Source organism: Pleurodeles waltl, chromosome 1_2, assembly GCF_031143425.1.
Source record: "Pleurodeles waltl isolate 20211129_DDA chromosome 1_2, aPleWal1.hap1.20221129, whole genome shotgun sequence".
Lineage (NCBI taxonomy): Eukaryota > Metazoa > Chordata > Amphibia > Caudata > Salamandridae > Pleurodeles > Pleurodeles waltl.
In genome coordinates, this window is record NC_090437.1 from 633,701,799 (window position 1) to 633,720,482 (window position 18,684).

General features: G+C 42.5%; 1 protein-coding gene across 1 annotated transcript in view; it reads left to right on the forward strand.

The window, feature by feature from the left end:
- ANXA5 (annexin A5) overlaps nt 1-18,684 on the forward strand; it is a 189,006-nt gene that overhangs the window by 148,382 nt on the left and 21,940 nt on the right. The window contains exon 9 of the mRNA XM_069242561.1: nt 494-587. Within this exon, the coding sequence (XP_069098662.1) occupies nt 494-587 (94 nt within the window). The remainder of the gene's footprint in view (nt 1-493; nt 588-18,684) is intronic.

Sequence of the window (18,684 nt, forward strand, 5' to 3'; positions counted from 1 at the left end):
ATGTGACAACTACGTTCTGCCTCAAAAAATGAACTACAGGTCTGTCAGCCTTAACAGTTCAACACCACGTTAAATTGTCCCAAATGAATAAAAATATGTAACACTATTCTGCTAACACTCTTCTACTACACTTTCTACTTTACTAACTTTATACTACTTTACATGATTTGCATTAAATTAAACAAAAGCATGCCATAGTGTACCTCATCTAAAAATGTACAATTTAATGTAGCATTCGGTTCTCATTAAAAGCCTGACAGTTCTGTTTTATTTACGTTCCGTAATACATATATGCATCTGTCACAGTTCAAATTAATTTTATGACTAAATAAAAATACAAGAGAATTTGAGCAACAAATTAGCAATAAGGCCTACAAATAAATAACACAACACCCATAAAGAACAACTATGTGTTCTGAGTCTTTGCTACATGTGATGTAACCAACGCCAAAAGTTAGCCATCATGGTTTGTTATTTTCTTGAATTGCGACAGGCATTGTTCGATGCAGGTGAAAAGAAATGGGGTACCGACGAGGAAACGTTCATCAGTATCTTGGCAACACGTAGTGTGAGTCACTTGAGAAAAGGTAAGCAGCGTGTAACAGGTATCCAAACTAATTTCAGTGTTACTAAAAGAAAGTATGAAACCTGAGCTTTCTTAGTCCAAGCACATTTGTTTTAGTTTTCTTTGTGTTGTGTGGTATGTGTGTACAAATTGCAAAGTCTTTCAGCTTTTTTTTATTTAATGTGAGATGTAACATAGGCAAACTCTGACAATAATCCTAAATGTCTGTTATGTTTTTTTTTATTATTATTAATATGAACTGTTTCACATCCTGTGGTCAGGTATTGTTACCTCTTTCTTTGTCACGTTTACCAGCAAAACCGCTACCACAGCAAGATCACTTCATAAAGGTCCCTTCTAGTCTGTGTACTTGAGTGTCTCATGACTTTGTCTGCTATTAATTCACTCTTCCAAAATTACGGCAAGGGCTTTAGCTCTTAATTGGTAATATTAAATTTAAGATTATGGGGGGAGGTCCAGTGCTCCACACTGCGTGTGTGTATATGTGTATACATACATATGTAATGTATGTATACATATATAATCTTATGCACTAGTTCTCTGCTTGCATGTTAAAACTGAAATAAGGCAAGCCACACCGGACTATCTAGTTGCATCACAATTTTGTTATCTAGCAGAGAAACCTGCACGCTTCCACCCGTCCAAGTCTTGACCTTAATATGTATCGTGATAAGAAGCATCATGTTATTTTCAGGCCCCTCCATGCGTGGGTTAGTACTGGTTTAGTTGTCAAAGCACTGTTGGTGCTTTAAAATGTTTATCAATCTTTCGTAGGCCAATAACTTCCTAGTAGTTTGAAAAGCTTCTAGCCAATCATTTGGTCTTGCTTTGCAGGCTCAACAGGTCCATCCAAGAATGACTGAGCTGCATTTTAATCTATATTGTTGCTCAAGTCATTACAAGTTGCTGAGATCAATTCATACATCCCATCTATTGCTTTTTTTTTTCTCACTTACACTACCTGTGTGTGATGGGTATACCAGCCATGGGTGCATGTGCTCATTGTGCCACAGGAATGATCAAAGATGAAACTAGCCTTTGGGTTGCTTGTGCTCCTGTTAATGGTAGATGTAGCTTAGCAGCTTGTGACGCAATGTTACCTTTGGAGTAGAACCAAGGCTCCGTTCCATGTGGCTGGTTACTGTTTGTTGAGGGACAGAGAACAGAAAACTTTGGATTAGAATACAGAGTGGAGCAATCACCAGTAGTAGAGAGTAATTCAAGCATTTCACTGTTTTGTTTTTGGGCTTTTCTTGTTAATTGTACTTTTGTTTTCATAGTTTGGGTCCCCTCCTAAATTGTCCTTGCTTGTAAAGTATTAAGTGTGGCATACGAACCAAAGATGTTCTTCTCTTACTCATTAATGATCAAATAGTGAAAAATCTATATAGCGTAGTACTACCATAGCGCTCTTGAGGTACTTACCTGTTCACCCACATGCTTTTACTTTCCCAATGCATCGAAACATCCTTCAGAAACCTTTGTAATTAAAATCTGAAATTGGCTGGCAGAGGCTTTACAGCTAATATTGAAGACGTGGGACCAGTAGGAAAGGTTTGCCTGTGCTTAAGGTTTATTTTTCATTAAGAATCCATACTATCGTCCAAGTATAATGCAGTTAAATCCAAATAATCACAATTGGTGCTAAATTACATAATCCAAAAAAGCACTCCCAAATATTATTTGGAAGCTTTATTATCATCAACGCTAGCTGCACCCGCCTTTTCAAAAATATTTAAAGGCTGTAACTATAAATGTAAAATAGTCTGCAGTTTTTTTATTTTATTTTTAAATGTTTTACTGTTTTACACTAGGAAGATAACTATATTGACCAGATCGAATAAATGATGACTGCAATTAAGCCCTGGATTTCATTTGCCAATGTTGTAATAGGGATCTAAATATCTGTATTAACAGTGAGGATGGCCCATAGGAAGAGCAGAATACTTCACGTTTGAACAGTTATTTGAACCTCAGAGGCAATATAATTTATAGCCTGCCATTGGAAGCACGGAGTTGTTTTGCGAGTGGTGGGGATGAGGGCAAGAACAGAGGCAACACCACTGCCCTATTCAGGCTACACCCTCCAGCCCACCACTGCTACTTCTAACACCTCAAACCAGGAGGGAGGGGCAGGCCTGGATTCCAGATGCGTGGCTTTACCAAACCTATGTCACTGAAGTGCCCATGTACCCAGCCACCCTCATTAGTTTTGACTGTGTACCTCCAAAAAGTTCCTTCTCATACCCCTCAATAAAAATCAGTGCCAAATAGAATATATATCACTGTTACTGCTAGAGCATTGTTGAGTAATTGATTATTTAGCTAAATTATCTGCATTTGGCATTGGCAAATCCTATTTATTTCTGTGGTGTTCTGGACTGTATTTTTCGTTCTCAAAAAACATTAACATTTGCAAGTAATAGTGGGACTGCAACCCGTAACTCACAACAATGCAAAGCATAACTCGCACACCTAGTGTAGTACTTGTGACCTCATCCTTGATGTGACATATTAAATTACCAATGTTGTAAATAGTCTTGTAGATTACACATGGAATTACTCTTAAATCTATGAAAGAGACCACCATGAATAGTGGTATTACAGGGAGTGCAGAATTATTAGGCAAGTTGTATTTTTGAGGATTAATTTTATTATTGAACAACAACCATGTTCTCAATGAACCCAAAAAACTCATTAATATCAAAGCTGAATATTTTGGGAAGTAGTTTTTAGTTTGTTTTTAGTTTTAGTTTTAGCTATGTTAGGGGGATATCTGTGTGTGCAGGTGACTATTACTGTGCATAATTATTAGGCAACTTAACAAAAAAAAATATATACCCATTTCAATTATTTATTATTACCAGTGAAACCAATATAACATCTCAACATTCACAAATATACATTTCTGACATTCAAAAACAAAACAAAAACAAATCAGTGACCAATATAGCCACCTTTCTTTGCAAGGACACTCAAAAGCCTGCCATCCATGGATTCTGTCAGTGTTTTGATCTGTTCACCATCAACAATGCGTACAGCAGCAACCACAGCCTCCCAGACACTGTTCAGAGAGGTGTACTGTTTTCCCTCCTTGTAAATCTCACATTTGATGATGGACCACAGGTTCTCAATGGGGTTCAGATCAGGTGAACAAGGAGGCCATGTCATTAGATTTCCTTCTTTTATACCCTTTCTTGCCAGCCACGCTGTGGAGTACTTGGACGCGTGTGATGGAGCATTGTCCTGCATGAGAATCATGTTTTTCTTGAAGGATGCAGACTTATTCCTGTACCACTGCTTGAAGAAGGTGTCTTCCAGGAACTGGCAGTAGGACTGGGAGTTGAGCTTGACTCCATCCTCAACCCAAAAAGGCCCCACAAGCTCATCTTTGATGATACCAGCCCAAACCAGTACTCCACCTCCACCTTGCTGGCGTCTGAGTCGGACTGGAGCTCTCTGCCCTTTACCAATCCAGCCACGGGCCCATCCATCTGGCCCATCAAGACTCACTCTCATTTCATCAGTCCATAAAACCTTAGAAAAATCAGTCTTGAGATATTTCGTGGCCCAGTCTTGACGTTTCAGCTTGTGTGTCTTGTTCAGTGGTGGTCGTCTTTCAGCCTTTCTTACCTTGGCCATGTCTCTGAGTATTGCACACCTTGTGCTTTTGGGCACTCCAGTGATGTTGCAGCTCTGAAATATGGCCAAACTGGTGGCAAGTGGCATCGTGGCAGCTGCACGCTTGACTTTTCTCAGTTCATGGGCAGTTATTTTGCGCCTTGGTTTTTCCACACGCTTCTTGCGACCCTGTTGACTATTTTGAATGAAACGCTTGACTGTTCGATGATCACGCTTCAGAAGCTTTGCAATTTTAAGAGTGCTGCATCCCTCTGCAAGATATCTCACTATTTTTGACTTTTCTGAGCCTGTCAAGTCCTTTTTTTGACCCATTTTGCCAAAGGAAAGGAAGTTGCCTAATAATTATGCACACCTGATATAGGGTGTTGATGTCATTAGACCACACCCCTTCTCATTACAGAGATGCACATCACCTAATATGCTTAATTGGTAGTAGGCTTTCGAGCCTATACAGCTTGGAGTAAGACAACATGCATAAAGAGGATGATGTGGTCAAAATACTCATTTGCCTAATAATTCTGCACTCCCTGTATTTGTTTGAATATGCACTATTTAATTCTTGTGCTTTCATCTCACTTTTTGGTGTAAAAACTAAAAAGACCTAAGCATTACATTTGAAGTGAGTTATGGTGTACATGTATGTTTTGCCAGATATGGATTTTGGTCCTAACCACAACTTAAGAATTTGAGTTTTTTTTTTTTTTCCAATTTTAATTTGTAACCATAGCAGCGTGCAAGCGCTGCTTTTCCAACGTCTTGGTATCTATGTGGGCTTTTAACCACGCCCACCTCACGCCCATCACTATCACTCGTTCTTGGGTTTGCCTTTTAAAAATCCTTAATCGTTGGTAAATGCTTTGTTAGTGTCTCATTATAGTGGTTTGGTTACCGCCTTTACATGGATAATTGCAGATTTGCCAATATGTTTGACTGCGTGCGAACTTCTTTTTCCTTTTGTGTGTCTCCTTTACGAACACGCTCCTGGCGGCTGTGGCGCTTTGAATCGGCTCGCTTATGTCAACTGTTTTAGTTTTCATTTTTCCTTTTGTGTCTTTTAGAATTGCCAGACTGTAAACATTGTACTTTTTGTATGTTTCATTAAATTATTCGCATTTGATTGGCCAGCTAAAACGGCACACGCTGAATGTGTTTCATGTGCTTAGTGTAGTCCAGCAGGTTGTAAATAGTGCTCTGTCTGTCTCATGGTTAGTGATGCAAGACAGTGCGAGGGGAAACGCTGCCTGTTTGTACAGTGTGTTTAGTGTGGGATGCCGCATCACAGGCAGAGACACTGGACTATTGTATGGTGCTCAGTGTAAGCTAACAGACTGTAAAGACTGGGAAGACACAGAGGGGGAAAAGCGCTGACCACAATCTCTTCACTGCTTGTATTGTGTTCTTAGTACAGGTAGACACACAGAAACGGAGGAGGCACTGGACTGTTTTCACCATGTCCTTAACGTGGACAGGCACAATGAAAAGCAGCATAGGCTTCACAGCTTGCACTGTATTGCTTGGCGTTGACAGGCACACAGGAAGGAAACACTGCACTATGCACACTGTTATTATTGGCAGGTAAATTGGACCGAAGTAGGCAGTGAACAGGTTACACCCTGGGCTTAGTCAGACATGCACACTAGGAGAAGATAGAGCTCTGTGCTGAGTGCCTTTGATTGGAATTGTTAAGAGACTTATGTTTTTACCTTGTGCATAGTGTAGGCAGACAGGAGAGATTGCACTGTTTGCAACATGTGGACAGACACTCATGCACTGCATGTGACAGGCATCTCTTACTGTAATTAGATTTTGGAGAAGTGCTGAATGTTATGTATCAAGCAGAGAGTTGTAACATGCTCTTAGATCCTGGGTCGATGGAGTACCTGCTTTGGAGACCCTAAACTGAACCAACTGTTTTCTTAGCCTCCCCACCACTCTCACTCGCCTCTCTCGGCTCTATCATTCTCCTCTCTCATATTGAATTTCCACTACCAATAGTTCTCCATCTTTTTCCCCCATACCTTTCCCTTTTGGATCGCCCCTCCAGCCTTTCTCCACCCCTTTCCCTGCTTAAGCAGTTACTTTTCTTTCTCTACTGCACCTCACCTGTTTTCCCAGTGTGTCTTTTTTTTTTTGTTGCTCTTTTCCTCGCTCCCTATAATTAGCCCTCTCTTTATGTGCTTCTGTCTACTTCTCTATGCTCCTTTCTCCGTCTGTCCTTTTCTGTCCCCTATACCTTTTTTGCTGAAGTCTTTCTACATTTTTAGGTTGAGCGCTTTGACCTGTGGTAAGTAATGTGGGCTTTTAACCACACCCACCTCACGCCCATAACTTTCACTCATTCACAGGCTTGCTTTTCAAAAATCCTTTGTTATCATTGGTAAATGCTTTGTTTGTCCCTCCTTTTGCAGTCTGACCCGGTTACATGGATAATTGCCTGACTGCCGATATGTTTGACTGTGAGCGACTTTTTTCTTTTTGTGTCGCTCCTACGCGCTGATGGCGGCCATGGTGCTTTGAATTGGTTTACTTTTGTCAACTAATGTTTTCTTGAAAAATAAACTGGAAAAGAAAAGTAAAAGTCCAGTTAGGCATTTACAACACCAATAGCTCTAACTGGAGAAAATGCAAGACTGATTGCATTGCAAATGTTTGTTTTAACTATGCATTAAGGTATTATAACCAAAACTAACCAGAACTTCTTTTTTAATGATTTTCTTTTTTTTTTTTTATTCTGTTTTGTACTGTATCTGAATTCTATGAAGGTACACCTTGCCCTCATGCTCATGAACTTTCTGTGCAAATTGGGGTTTGCCCATTCAACCAACCTGCCAGAAGCTGCCATGACGTGTAGTAATAGTTAGTCACAGGGCCTGGCCTTTGGGTAAGCCCTGCACCCAAACAGCTGTGAGTAGTGGCCTTCAGGGTCATGGTCCTAAAATGAGACCAGTGGAAAAACTCCCTTGTCTAGTCAGATTTACTTAAACTTTTTAAAATTTGTTTATACTTATTGGTCAAGAATATGGATTTGTGGACTAATGGTGCAGATGTCTTTATCTTCCTAAGTTTGGCTGGTCAGCTCAATTTGAGGCCTGTAAAAATCACTTTTGTAACACTCCTGTAAAACTACCGAATGGAGTTATAGAAAAACAAGCAAGGGCACATCTTGATTACAGGTCTGATTTCAAGCAAAGTTTGACCTAACTTTGTCCAGCCGTGTTTTTTGGATCTTTATTAGCAGCTTTCTATGCAAATTAAAGTGGGGAAATTCACTTTTTTTGACCCAGCCTTGCTACTAGTCCTTGGTCTCCACCCTGTCATTTACCAAAATGACACTGTGCTCTAGGTGGAAATGAGGAAATTGATTTAGTGGTGTTTGCAGGCACAAAACTCATCTCCCTTCACTGAACTACTTGGCACACCACTGACTGTGTAGGCAAGTCTGCTTTCTTATTTATTTATAAATATATTATTTTTTGGAACTTTTGGTAAGCTAATCGAGATATTGATTTGCCTATTTTTCTTGCTAAGCCCACAAAGGGAAAAATACCATGAACAACAGTGAGATGCCAAATACCTTCCCATCATATGGCACTTTTAACTGGTACAGGCTTTTAAACAAACTTGCCTATGCATTCTAGAACTTGTAGTTTTAGATTTGCCAATATTGCATAGGCCTAAAAAAAAAACATTATGAAACGTTCAGCTCTCTAAATGGTCCTGACTTATTTAATGAGTCATAGCTACCACTGAGTCCCAAGTTTTGTATGAGCACCATCTGCTGTAAGGAGCACGGTGCACACAAGTGTACATTAAAAAGGACTTTGCAAGCCTCTTCAGAGTTCTGTGAGTTTTAGAATGCCTCCACATGAGGAGGATGAGTCTTTCGGATCACAGTATTTCTTGATCGCTTGCAATAGCCTTATAATGTGTACTTGTGTATTTTACTACATATTCACTGCTAATGGAATGCCCCATTTATTCAGTTTGGCTACAGGTTAGTGTACCAGAAAATGACCTTTACTTAGCCAATAGCCAGTTGAGCGAACAGAAAGAGGATACTTGCGAGGCCTGTCGAGCGTTTTGGTCGAGGAAAACGCTTAGAGACCGGAGAGGAAGAAGACTTCAAATGGCGTCGGCGCCGGCAGGACACCAAGACTTGGAGGAAGAAGAAACCTTCTCCATCGTGGATTCGGACCTGGACGAGGCCGAAACCGAACAGACGGCGAAAACCGTGAGTAAAACACCCCTGGCCAAAACTCACGGAAAATACATTAAAGCCCAGGGGACGCCACTGCCGACAGGCCATGGCTTAACCCGAAAATTAGGTGACCGGCCATCGGCACCGAAAAAGGGCACACATGTGTCGAAGTCATCCGACTCCGGTCGAGATACCGGCACAGAACAGACTCGACACCGGGTCAGAGCAATCTCGACACCTAGAGACCGGCACCGAAACGAGTCAGCACCGAGATATCGGAACACCGAAAGCCAAAAAAGTGTCTTCAGAGCCGAAAAAGACGGTTGAAAAAGTTTTGATACCGAAACATCCGGCTTCGGAGCCGAAACCAAGTTCCTACACTGAGGAACACAGGGCCTGTCCTCACAAATGCAAGGACACAAATTTGGACAGGAGCTGGAGGCAGGGGAGCCCGATTACACACAGAGAAGGCTCCACATTCAAAAGGAGACAGGGAAAATCAGAACTCTCCCTCCAATCCGAATGAAAAGGAAACTTGCTTTCCAAGAGAAAGACAAACCGCCACAAGCAAAGGTGGCAAAACAAGTAACTCCGCCACCATCACCACATCGCTCACCACAACCATCACCAGTGGCCACTCCACCAATGATGCAGTCCAACGCACACACGGATGAGCCAAGATGATCCTGATGCATGGGATCTTTATGATGCGCCAGTATCAGATAACAGCCCCGACTGTTACCCAGCGAGACAATCACCACCTGAGGACAGTACTACTTACACACAGGTGGTGTCCAGAGCAGCTGCATTTCACAATGTCGCCCTGCACGCAGAACCAATTGAAGATGACTTTTTGTTTAATACTCTGCCATCCACACATAGTCAGTACCAGAGTCTGCCTATGTTACCGGGAATGCTGAAACACTCAAAGCAAGTATTTCAAGAGGCTGTGAAAGGCAGGGCCATCACTCCAAGGGTGGAGAAAAAGTACAAACCTCCACCAACAGACCCTGTGTACATCACGCAGCAATTGACACCGGACTCGGTGGTAGTAGGTGCAGCTCGCAAAAGGGCAAACTCACACACCTCTGGAGATGCACCACCACCCGACAAGGAAAGTCGCAAGTTCGACGCAGCGTGGAAAAGGGTTGTGGCACAAGCAGCCAACCAATGGCGCATTGCCAATTCACAGGCCTTGCTATCCAGATATGATAGAGCTCATTGGAATGAAATGCAACACTTCATAGAGCATCTACCCAAAGAGCTCCAGAAGCGGGCACAACAAGTGGTGGAAGAAGGCCAGAATATCTCTAATAACCAGATACGGTCGGCAATGGATGCAGCAGACACAGCTGCAAGAACTGTAAATACAGCGGTCACCATACCGAGACACGCATGGCTATGCACCTCAAGATTCAAGCCAGAAATTAAACAGGCAGTGCTGAATATGCCTTTTAATGGACAGCAGTTGTTTGGGCCGGAAGTGGACACTGCTATCGAGAAACTTTAAAAAGGACACAGATCCGGCCAAAGCCATGGGCGCGCTCTACTCCCGACAGGGCAGAGGCACATTTCGGAAAACACAATTTAGAGGGGGGTTTCGGGCCCAAAGCACAGAACCCTCAACCTCACAAACCAGACCCACATACCAGGGCCAGTATCAAAGAGGAGGCTTTCGGGGACAATAGAGGCGGACAGTTCCCTAAAACTCAAACTAAACAGTGCCTTCACTGTCACAAATCCCCAACACATAACACCAGTGGGGGGGGAGACTCACAGATTATTACCAGAATTGGTAGGAAATAACAGACTCGTGGGTCCTAGCCATTATCCAACATGGTTATTGCATAGAATTCCTACATTTACCACCAAATGTGCTTCCAAGAACACAACATGTCCAAACAGCACTTAGATCTATTACAAATAGAAGTTCAAGCGTTGTTACAAAAAGACGCAATAGAAATTGTACCCAACCATCAAAAAGGAACAGGTGTTTATTCCCTGTATTTTCTAATACCCAAAAAGGACAAAACTCTGAGACCCATCTTAGATCTCAGAACACTAAATCTTTACTTCAAATCAGATCACTTTCACATGGTGACACTTCAAGACGTAATCCCCTTGCTCAAACAAGACTACATGTCAACTTTAGACCTCAAGGATGCGTATTTCCATACACCCATACATCCTTCACACAGGAAATACTTAAGGTTTGTAATCCAAGGAGTACATTACCAGTTCAAAGTGTTACCATTCGGGATAACAACAGCACCAAGGGTATTTACAAAATGCCTTGCAGTAGTAGCGGCACATATCAGAAGACAGCACATACACGTATTCCCGTATCTGGACGATTGGTTAATCAAAACCAACACTCAAGAACAGTGTTTTCAACACACAAAATACGTCCTAGAAACCCTTCACAAACTAGGTTTCTCACTAAACTACCAAAAATCACACCTACAGCTGTGTCAAATACAACAATACTTAGGAGCAACAATCAACACAAAAAAAGGGATTGCCACTCCAAGTCCACAAAGGGTACAAGCATTCCAAAACGTAATACAGAGCATGCACCCAAACCAGAAGTATCAAGTAAAATTAGTGATGAAACTACTAGGCATGATGTCCTCATGCATAGCCATGGTCCCAAACACAAGATTACACATGCGGCCCTTGCAACAGTGCCTAGCAACACAATGGACACAAGCACAGGGTCAACTACAAGATCTAGTGTTGGTAGACCGCCAAACACACACCTCGCTACAATGGTGGAATCATATCAATTTAAATCAAGGGCGGCCTTTCCAGGACCCAGTGCCTCAATACGTGATCACAACAGATGCTTCCATGGTAGGGTGGGGAGCACACCTCAACCAACACACCATCCAGGGACAATGGGACACTCAGTAGAAACAACTTCACATAAATCAGCTAGAACTACTAGCAGTGTTTCTAGCGTTGAAAGCATTTCAACCTCTAATAGCCCACAAACACATTCTTGTCAAAACAGACAACATGACAACAATGTATTACTTAAAGAAACAGGGAGGCACACACTCATCACAACTGTGTCTCTTAGCACAGAAGATTTTGCATTGGGCGATTCACAATCACATTCGCCTAATAGCGCAATACATCCCAGGAATTCAAAACCAGTTGGCCGACAATCTCAGTTGAGATCACCAACAGATCCACGAATGGGAGATTCATCCCCAGATACTACAAACCTACTTCCAAAACTGGGGAACACCGCAAATAGACCTATTCGCAACAAAAGAAAACGCAAAATGCGAAAACTTCACATCCAGGTACCCACAGCCTCACTCCAAGGGCAATGCGTTATGGATAAGTTGGTCAGGGATATTTGCTTATGCTTTTCCCCCTCTCCCACTCCTTCCGTATCTAGTAAACAAATTGAGTCAAAACAAACTCAAACTAATACTAATGGCACCAACTTGGGCACGACAACCTTGGTACACAACACTACTAGACCTGTCAGTAGTGCCTCATATCAAACTACCAAACAGACCAGATCTGTTAACTCAACACAAACAACAGATCAGACAACCGAATCCAGCATCGCTCAATCTAGCAATCTGGCTACTGAAGTCTTAGAATTCGGACATCTAGACCTTACACAAGAATGTATGGAGGTCATCAAACAGGCTAGAAAACCTACTACAAGACATTGCTACACAAATAAATGGAAACGATTTGTTTATTACTGTCATAATAATCAAATTCAACCATTACACGTGTCCGCGAAAAACATTGTAAGCTACTTACTACACTTACAAAAGTCTAAATTAGCTTTTTCATCCATTAAAATACATCTCACAGCAATTTCTGCCTATCTGCAAATTACACATTCAACTTCACTATTTAGAATCCCAGTCATAAAAGCATTTATGGAGGGTCTAAAAAGGATCATTCCACCAAGAACACCACCAGTTCCTTCGTGGAACCTCAACATTGTATTAACGCGACTCATGGGTCCACCATTCGAACCCATGCACTCTTGTGAAATGCAATACTTAACTTGGAAAGTAGCCTTCCTAATAGCTATCACATCTCTCAGAAGAGTAAGTGAAATACAAGCCTTTACCATTCAGGAACCCTTTATACAAATTACACAAACATAAAGTGGTTCTACGCATAAATCCCAAATTTTTGCCAAAAGTTATATCACCGTTCCACTTAAACCAAACTCTGGAACTCCCAGTGTTTTTTTCCACAACCAGACTCTGTAGCTGAAAGAGCATTACATACATTAGACATAAAAAGAGCTCTAATGTACTACATTGATAGAACCAAACAGTTTCGCAAAACAAACCAATTGTTTGTAGCTTACCAAAAACCTCATACAGGGAACCCAATATCGAAACAAGGCATTGCCAGATGGATAGTTAAATGTATTCAAACCTGTTACGTTAAAGCGGAAAGAGAACTGCCTATCAAACCAAAGGCACACTCCACTAGAAAGAAGGGTGCCACAATGGCCTTTCTAGGAAATATACCAATGACAGAAATCTGTAAGGCAGCCACATGGTCTACGCCTCATACATTCACTAAACATTACTGCGTGGATGTGTTAACAACACAACAAGCCACAGTAGGACAAGCAGTACTAAGAGCATTATTTCAGACAACTTCAACTCCTACAGGCTAAACCACCGCTTTTGGGGAGATAACTGCTTACTAGTCTATGCACAGCATGTGTATCTGCAGCTACACATGCCATTGAACGGAAAATGTCACTTACCCCCAGTGTACATCTGTTCGTGGCATGAGACGCTGCAGATTCACATGCGCCCTCCCACCTGCCCTAAGAGCCTGTAGCCGTTATAAGTTGATTGAAGTTAAACTTCTACATTTGTAAATTTATAAATATAAGACTTTTAATCACATTATATACATACATACTTACTCCATTGCATGGGCACTATTACTATATACACAACTCCTACCTCACCCTCTGCGAGGAAAACAATCTAAGATGGAGTCGACGCCCATGTGCAATGAAGCCGAAATGGGAGGAGTCCCTCGGTCTCGTGACCCGAAAAGACTTCTTTGAAGAAAAATAACTTGTAACACTCCGAGCCCAACACTAGATGGCGGGATATGCACAGCATGTGAATCTGCAGCGTCTCATGCCACGAACAGATGTACACTGGGTAAGTGACAATTTCCATATATATATATATATATATATGTGTTTGATGGCATGTGTAGCTGCAGATACACATTCTGTGCATTATCCTGCCATCTAGTGTTGGGCTCGGAGTGTTACAAGTTGTTTTTCTTCGAAGAAGTCTTTACGAATCACGAGACCGAGGGACTCCTCCCATTTCGTCTTCATTGCGCATGGGTGTCGACTCCATCTTAGATTGTTTTCTTTCCGCCATCGGGTTCCGACGTGTTCCTCTTCGCTCCGTATTTCGAATCGGGAAAGTTAGATAAACATCAAAAATTTGACGGTATTGTTCCGCTCGGTACCGGTTTAGTGTTAGTATATCGACACCGATAATAAAGCGCTCCGGCTGCCCTTCGGGGCTTCCACTGCTTAGCGGGGCCTGGTCAGCCCGACCGCGTCCCTCATCGAAACTAATGGACCGGACCCCTTCCGCTTCTGTCCGAATTGCCACGCAAAGTATCCTTATACAGACCAACACTTGGTCTGTAATCTGGGTCTATCACCGGAACACAGGGAGGATACTTGCGAGGCCTGTTGGGCATTTCGATCGAAAAAGACCCTACGTGATCGAAGAGCCAGAAGACTACAAATGGCGTTGACACCAAGAGAACAGATTGACGTCGAAGAGGAGGAAAGAATCTCCATCCAGGAAACGTACTCGGACAACTCCGAAAGTGAGCAACCGGCGACAATGCTGAAAACTGTGAGTGAAACTGCCCCGTCCAAGACTCACACCAAGATAGTAAAGGCCAAGGGGATGCCACCGCCAGCAGGCCATGGCCTAACCCAGGGAAAAGACGGTGACCAAACATCGGCACTGAAAAAGGCCACACAACTGCCGAAGACATCCGACTCCGGTCGAGATTCAGGCTCCGAACGATCTCGGCACCGAGAGTTCGACACACCCAAGGTGAAGAAAGTTACTTCGGAACCGAAAAAGACTGTTTCGAAACCTTCGGCACCGAAAAAAGCAGCCTCGGAGCCGAAATTAGGCTCTTACTCGGAAGAGCAAGGACTTTCCGGCCAAATGCATGAACATAGATTTGAGCAGGAAATAAGTATGGGGGAACCAGACCATACCCAAAGGAGGCTGCATATCCAGAAAGAGACTGGAAAAATACAAACTCTTCCAATTAAAATTAAAAGAAAGCTGGCATTTCAGGAATCAGAAATGCAGGCAAAGGTGGCAAGAGATAAAACACCACCACCAAGGTTTTAGCCACAGCCTTCTCCACTACATTCACACCACAGCTGTCCCCGGTAATAACACCCCCAATGCAGTCACCGACACATACAGGGATGACCCGGATGCATGGGACTTATATGATGCAGCGGTATACGACAACAGTCCTGATTGTTACCCAACAAGGCCGTCGCCTCCAGAGGACAGTACTGCATACATGCAGGTACTATCAAGGGCAGCTACATTCCACAATGTAGCAATGCATTCGGAGCCAATAGAGGATGATTTCCTATTTAACACCTTGGCATCCACCCACAGTTCCTACCAAAGTCTGCCAATGCTCCCAGGCATGCTCAAGCACGCAAAACAGTTCTTCCAGGACCCAGTGAAGGGAAGGGCTATCACACCTAGGGTGGAGAAAAAATACAAACCTCCCCCAACGAACTTGTGTTTCTAACACAGCAACTGACACCAGATTCGGTGGTTGTGGGAGCAGCAAGAAAGAGGGCAAACTCTCAATCATCAGGAGACGCACCACCGCCTGACAAAGAGAGTAGGAAGTTTGCAGCGGGCAAACAAGTGGCAGCACAGGCAGCCAATCGATGGCAGATCGCAAACTCGCAGGCCCTACTGGCTCGCTAAGATAGGGCACACTGGGACGAGATGCAACACATTATACAGCACTTGCCCAAAGAACACCAGAAACGTGCCCAACAGATTGTTGAAGGACAAGTAATTTCCAACAACCAAATAAGAGCCGCATTGGACTCGGCAGACACAGCAGCACGGACAGTCAACACTGCGGTAACCATTCGCAGGCATGCATGGTTACGGAGCTCAGGGTTCAAACCTGAAATTCAGCAAGCTATGTTAAACATGCCTTTTAACCAGGAACAATTGTTTGGGCCGGAAGTGGACACAGCAATTGAGAAATTAAAAAAGGACACAGACACGGCCAAAGCCGTGGGCGCTCTACTCCCCACAAAGCAGAGGCACTTTTAGAAAGCCACAATTTAGATGGGGGTTTCGTACTCAAACACCAGAGCCTTCCACCTCACAAACCAGACCCACCTATCAGGGGCAATACCAGAGAGGAGGGTTTCGAGGCTCATACAGGGGTGGACAATTCCCAAGAGCTAGGGGAAAATTCCAAAGCCCTAAAACAAGTCAAACCAAACAGTGACTTCAACGTCACAAACCCCCCAACCCTTAACACCAGTGGGGGGGAGACTTACTGCATACTACAAAAACTGGACAAACATAACTACAGACGCATGGGTCCTAGCCATTATCCAACATGGTTATTGCATAGAATTCATAAAGTTCCCACCAGATGTGCCCCCAAGAGCACACAATATGTCCAAACAACACTTAGACATGTTACAACTAGAAGTCCAAGCATTGTTACAAAAACAAGCAATAGAATTAGTACCCAACCATCAAAAGGAACAGGGGTCTACTCACTATATTTCCTAATTCCAAAGAAGGAAAAAACGTTGAGACCCATATTAGACCTCAGAACGCTAAATCTCTACATCAAATCAGATCACTTCCACATGGTAAAACTTCAAGACGTGATTCCCTTGCTCAAAAAACAGGACTACATGTCAACGTTGGATCTCAAGGATGCATATTTTCACATACCCATACATCCTTCGCACAGAAAATACTTAAGGTTTGTAATACACGGCGTGCATTATCAATTCAAGGTGTTACCGTTCGGGATAACAGCCCCAAGGGTATTCACAAAATGCCTTGCAGTAGTAGCCGCTCATATAAGGAGACAGCACATGCACGTATTCCCATACTTAGACGATTGATTAATAAAAAAACAGCACTCAACAACAGTGTCTTCTTCACAAGCAATACGTTATAGAAACTCTACACAAACTAGGGTTTTCTATAAATTAACAAAAATCACATCTGCAGCCATCCCAGATACAACAATACTTGGGAGCAACACTCAACACACAAAAAGCGATTGCCACTCCAAGTCCACAAAGAGTACAAGCGTTCCAAACTATAGCATTAAACATGGAGCCAAACCAACACTACCAAGTGAGGTTTGTAATGAAACTTCTAGGCATGATGTCTTCATGCATAGCCATTGTCCCAAATGCAAGATTACACATGCAGCCCTCAAAACAGTGCCTAACAAAACAATGGACACAAGCACAGGGTCAACTCCAAGATCTAGTGTTGGTAGACCGCCAGACACACTTCTTGCTTCAATGGTGGAACCCTATATATTTAAACCAAGGGCAGCCATTCCAAGACCCAGTGCCTCAAGACGTGATCACAACAGATGCTTCCATGATGGGGTGGGGAGCACACCTCAACCAGCACAGCATAAAGGGACAATGGAACAATCAACAACAACAACTGCACATAAATCATTTAGAACTGTTGGCAGTGTTTCTAGCATTAAAAGCATTTCAACCACTGATAGCCCACAAACACATTCTTGTCAAAACCGACAACATGACGACAATGTATTACCTCAACAAACAAGGAGGGACACACTTGTCACAACTGTGCCTCTTAGCACAAAAAAATTGGCATTGGGCAATGCACAATCACATTCGCCTAATAGCACAATATATCCCAGGCATTCAAAACCAGTTAGCCGACAATCTCAGTCAATATCACAAACACACGAATGGGCAATTCATCCCCAGATCCTACAAGATTACTTTCTACGCTGGGGAACACCAAAGATAGACCTATTTGCAACAAAAGAAAATGCAAAATGCCAAAACTTCGCGCCCAGGTACCCACACCCTCAGTCCAAGGGCAATGCGTTATGGATCAGTTGGTCAGGGATATTTGCTTACGCTTTTCCCCCTCTCCCACTCCTTCCTTATCTGGTAAACAAACTAAGTCAAAACAGACTCAAACTAATACTCATAGCTCCAACCTGGGCTCGCCAACCGTGGTACACAACACTGCTGGACCTATCAGTAGTACCTCACGTCAAATTACCAAACAAGCCAGATCTGTTAACTCAACACAAACAGATCAGACACCCGAATCCAGCATCGCTCAATCTAGCAATCTGGCTCCTGAAGACTTAGAATTCGGAAACTTAGACCTTACACAAGAATGTATGGAGGTCATTAAACAAGCTAGGAAACCTACTACAACCCATTGTTATGCAAACAAATGGAAAAGATTTGTTTACCACTGCCACAATAATCAAATTCAAACACTACATGCTTCCGCAAAAGACATTGTAAGTTACTTATTACACTTACAAAAGTCTAAACTAGCATTCTCTTCTATTAAAATACATCTCACAGCAATATCTGCTTATCTGCAGATTACACATTCAACATCGCTTTTTAGAATCCCAGTCATCAAAGCATTTATGGAGAGATTAAAAAGAATCATACCCCTGAGAACACCTCCAGTACCTTCGTGGAACCTTAATATTGTATTAACATGACTCATGGGACCACCATTTGAACCCATGCACTCTTGTGAAATGCAATACTTAGCTATGAGAAAGGCTACCTTCCAAGTTATCACATCACTTGGAAGAGTAAGTGAGATATAAGCATTTACTATACAAGAACCCTTTATACAAATACATACACATAAAGTGGTTCTCCGTACAAATCCTTACCAAAGGTTATATCACCATTCCACCTAAACCAAATAGTGGAACTCCCAGTCTTCTTTCCACAACCAGACTCAGTAGCCGAAAGAGCCTTACATACATTAGACATAAAAAGAGCACTAATGTATTACATTGACAGAACAAAACAGTTTCGCAAAACAATTGTTTGTAGCCTTCCAAAAACCTCATGCAGGAAATCCTATATCCAAGCAAGGCATTGCCAGATGGATAGTGAAGTGTATTCAAACTTGCTATATTA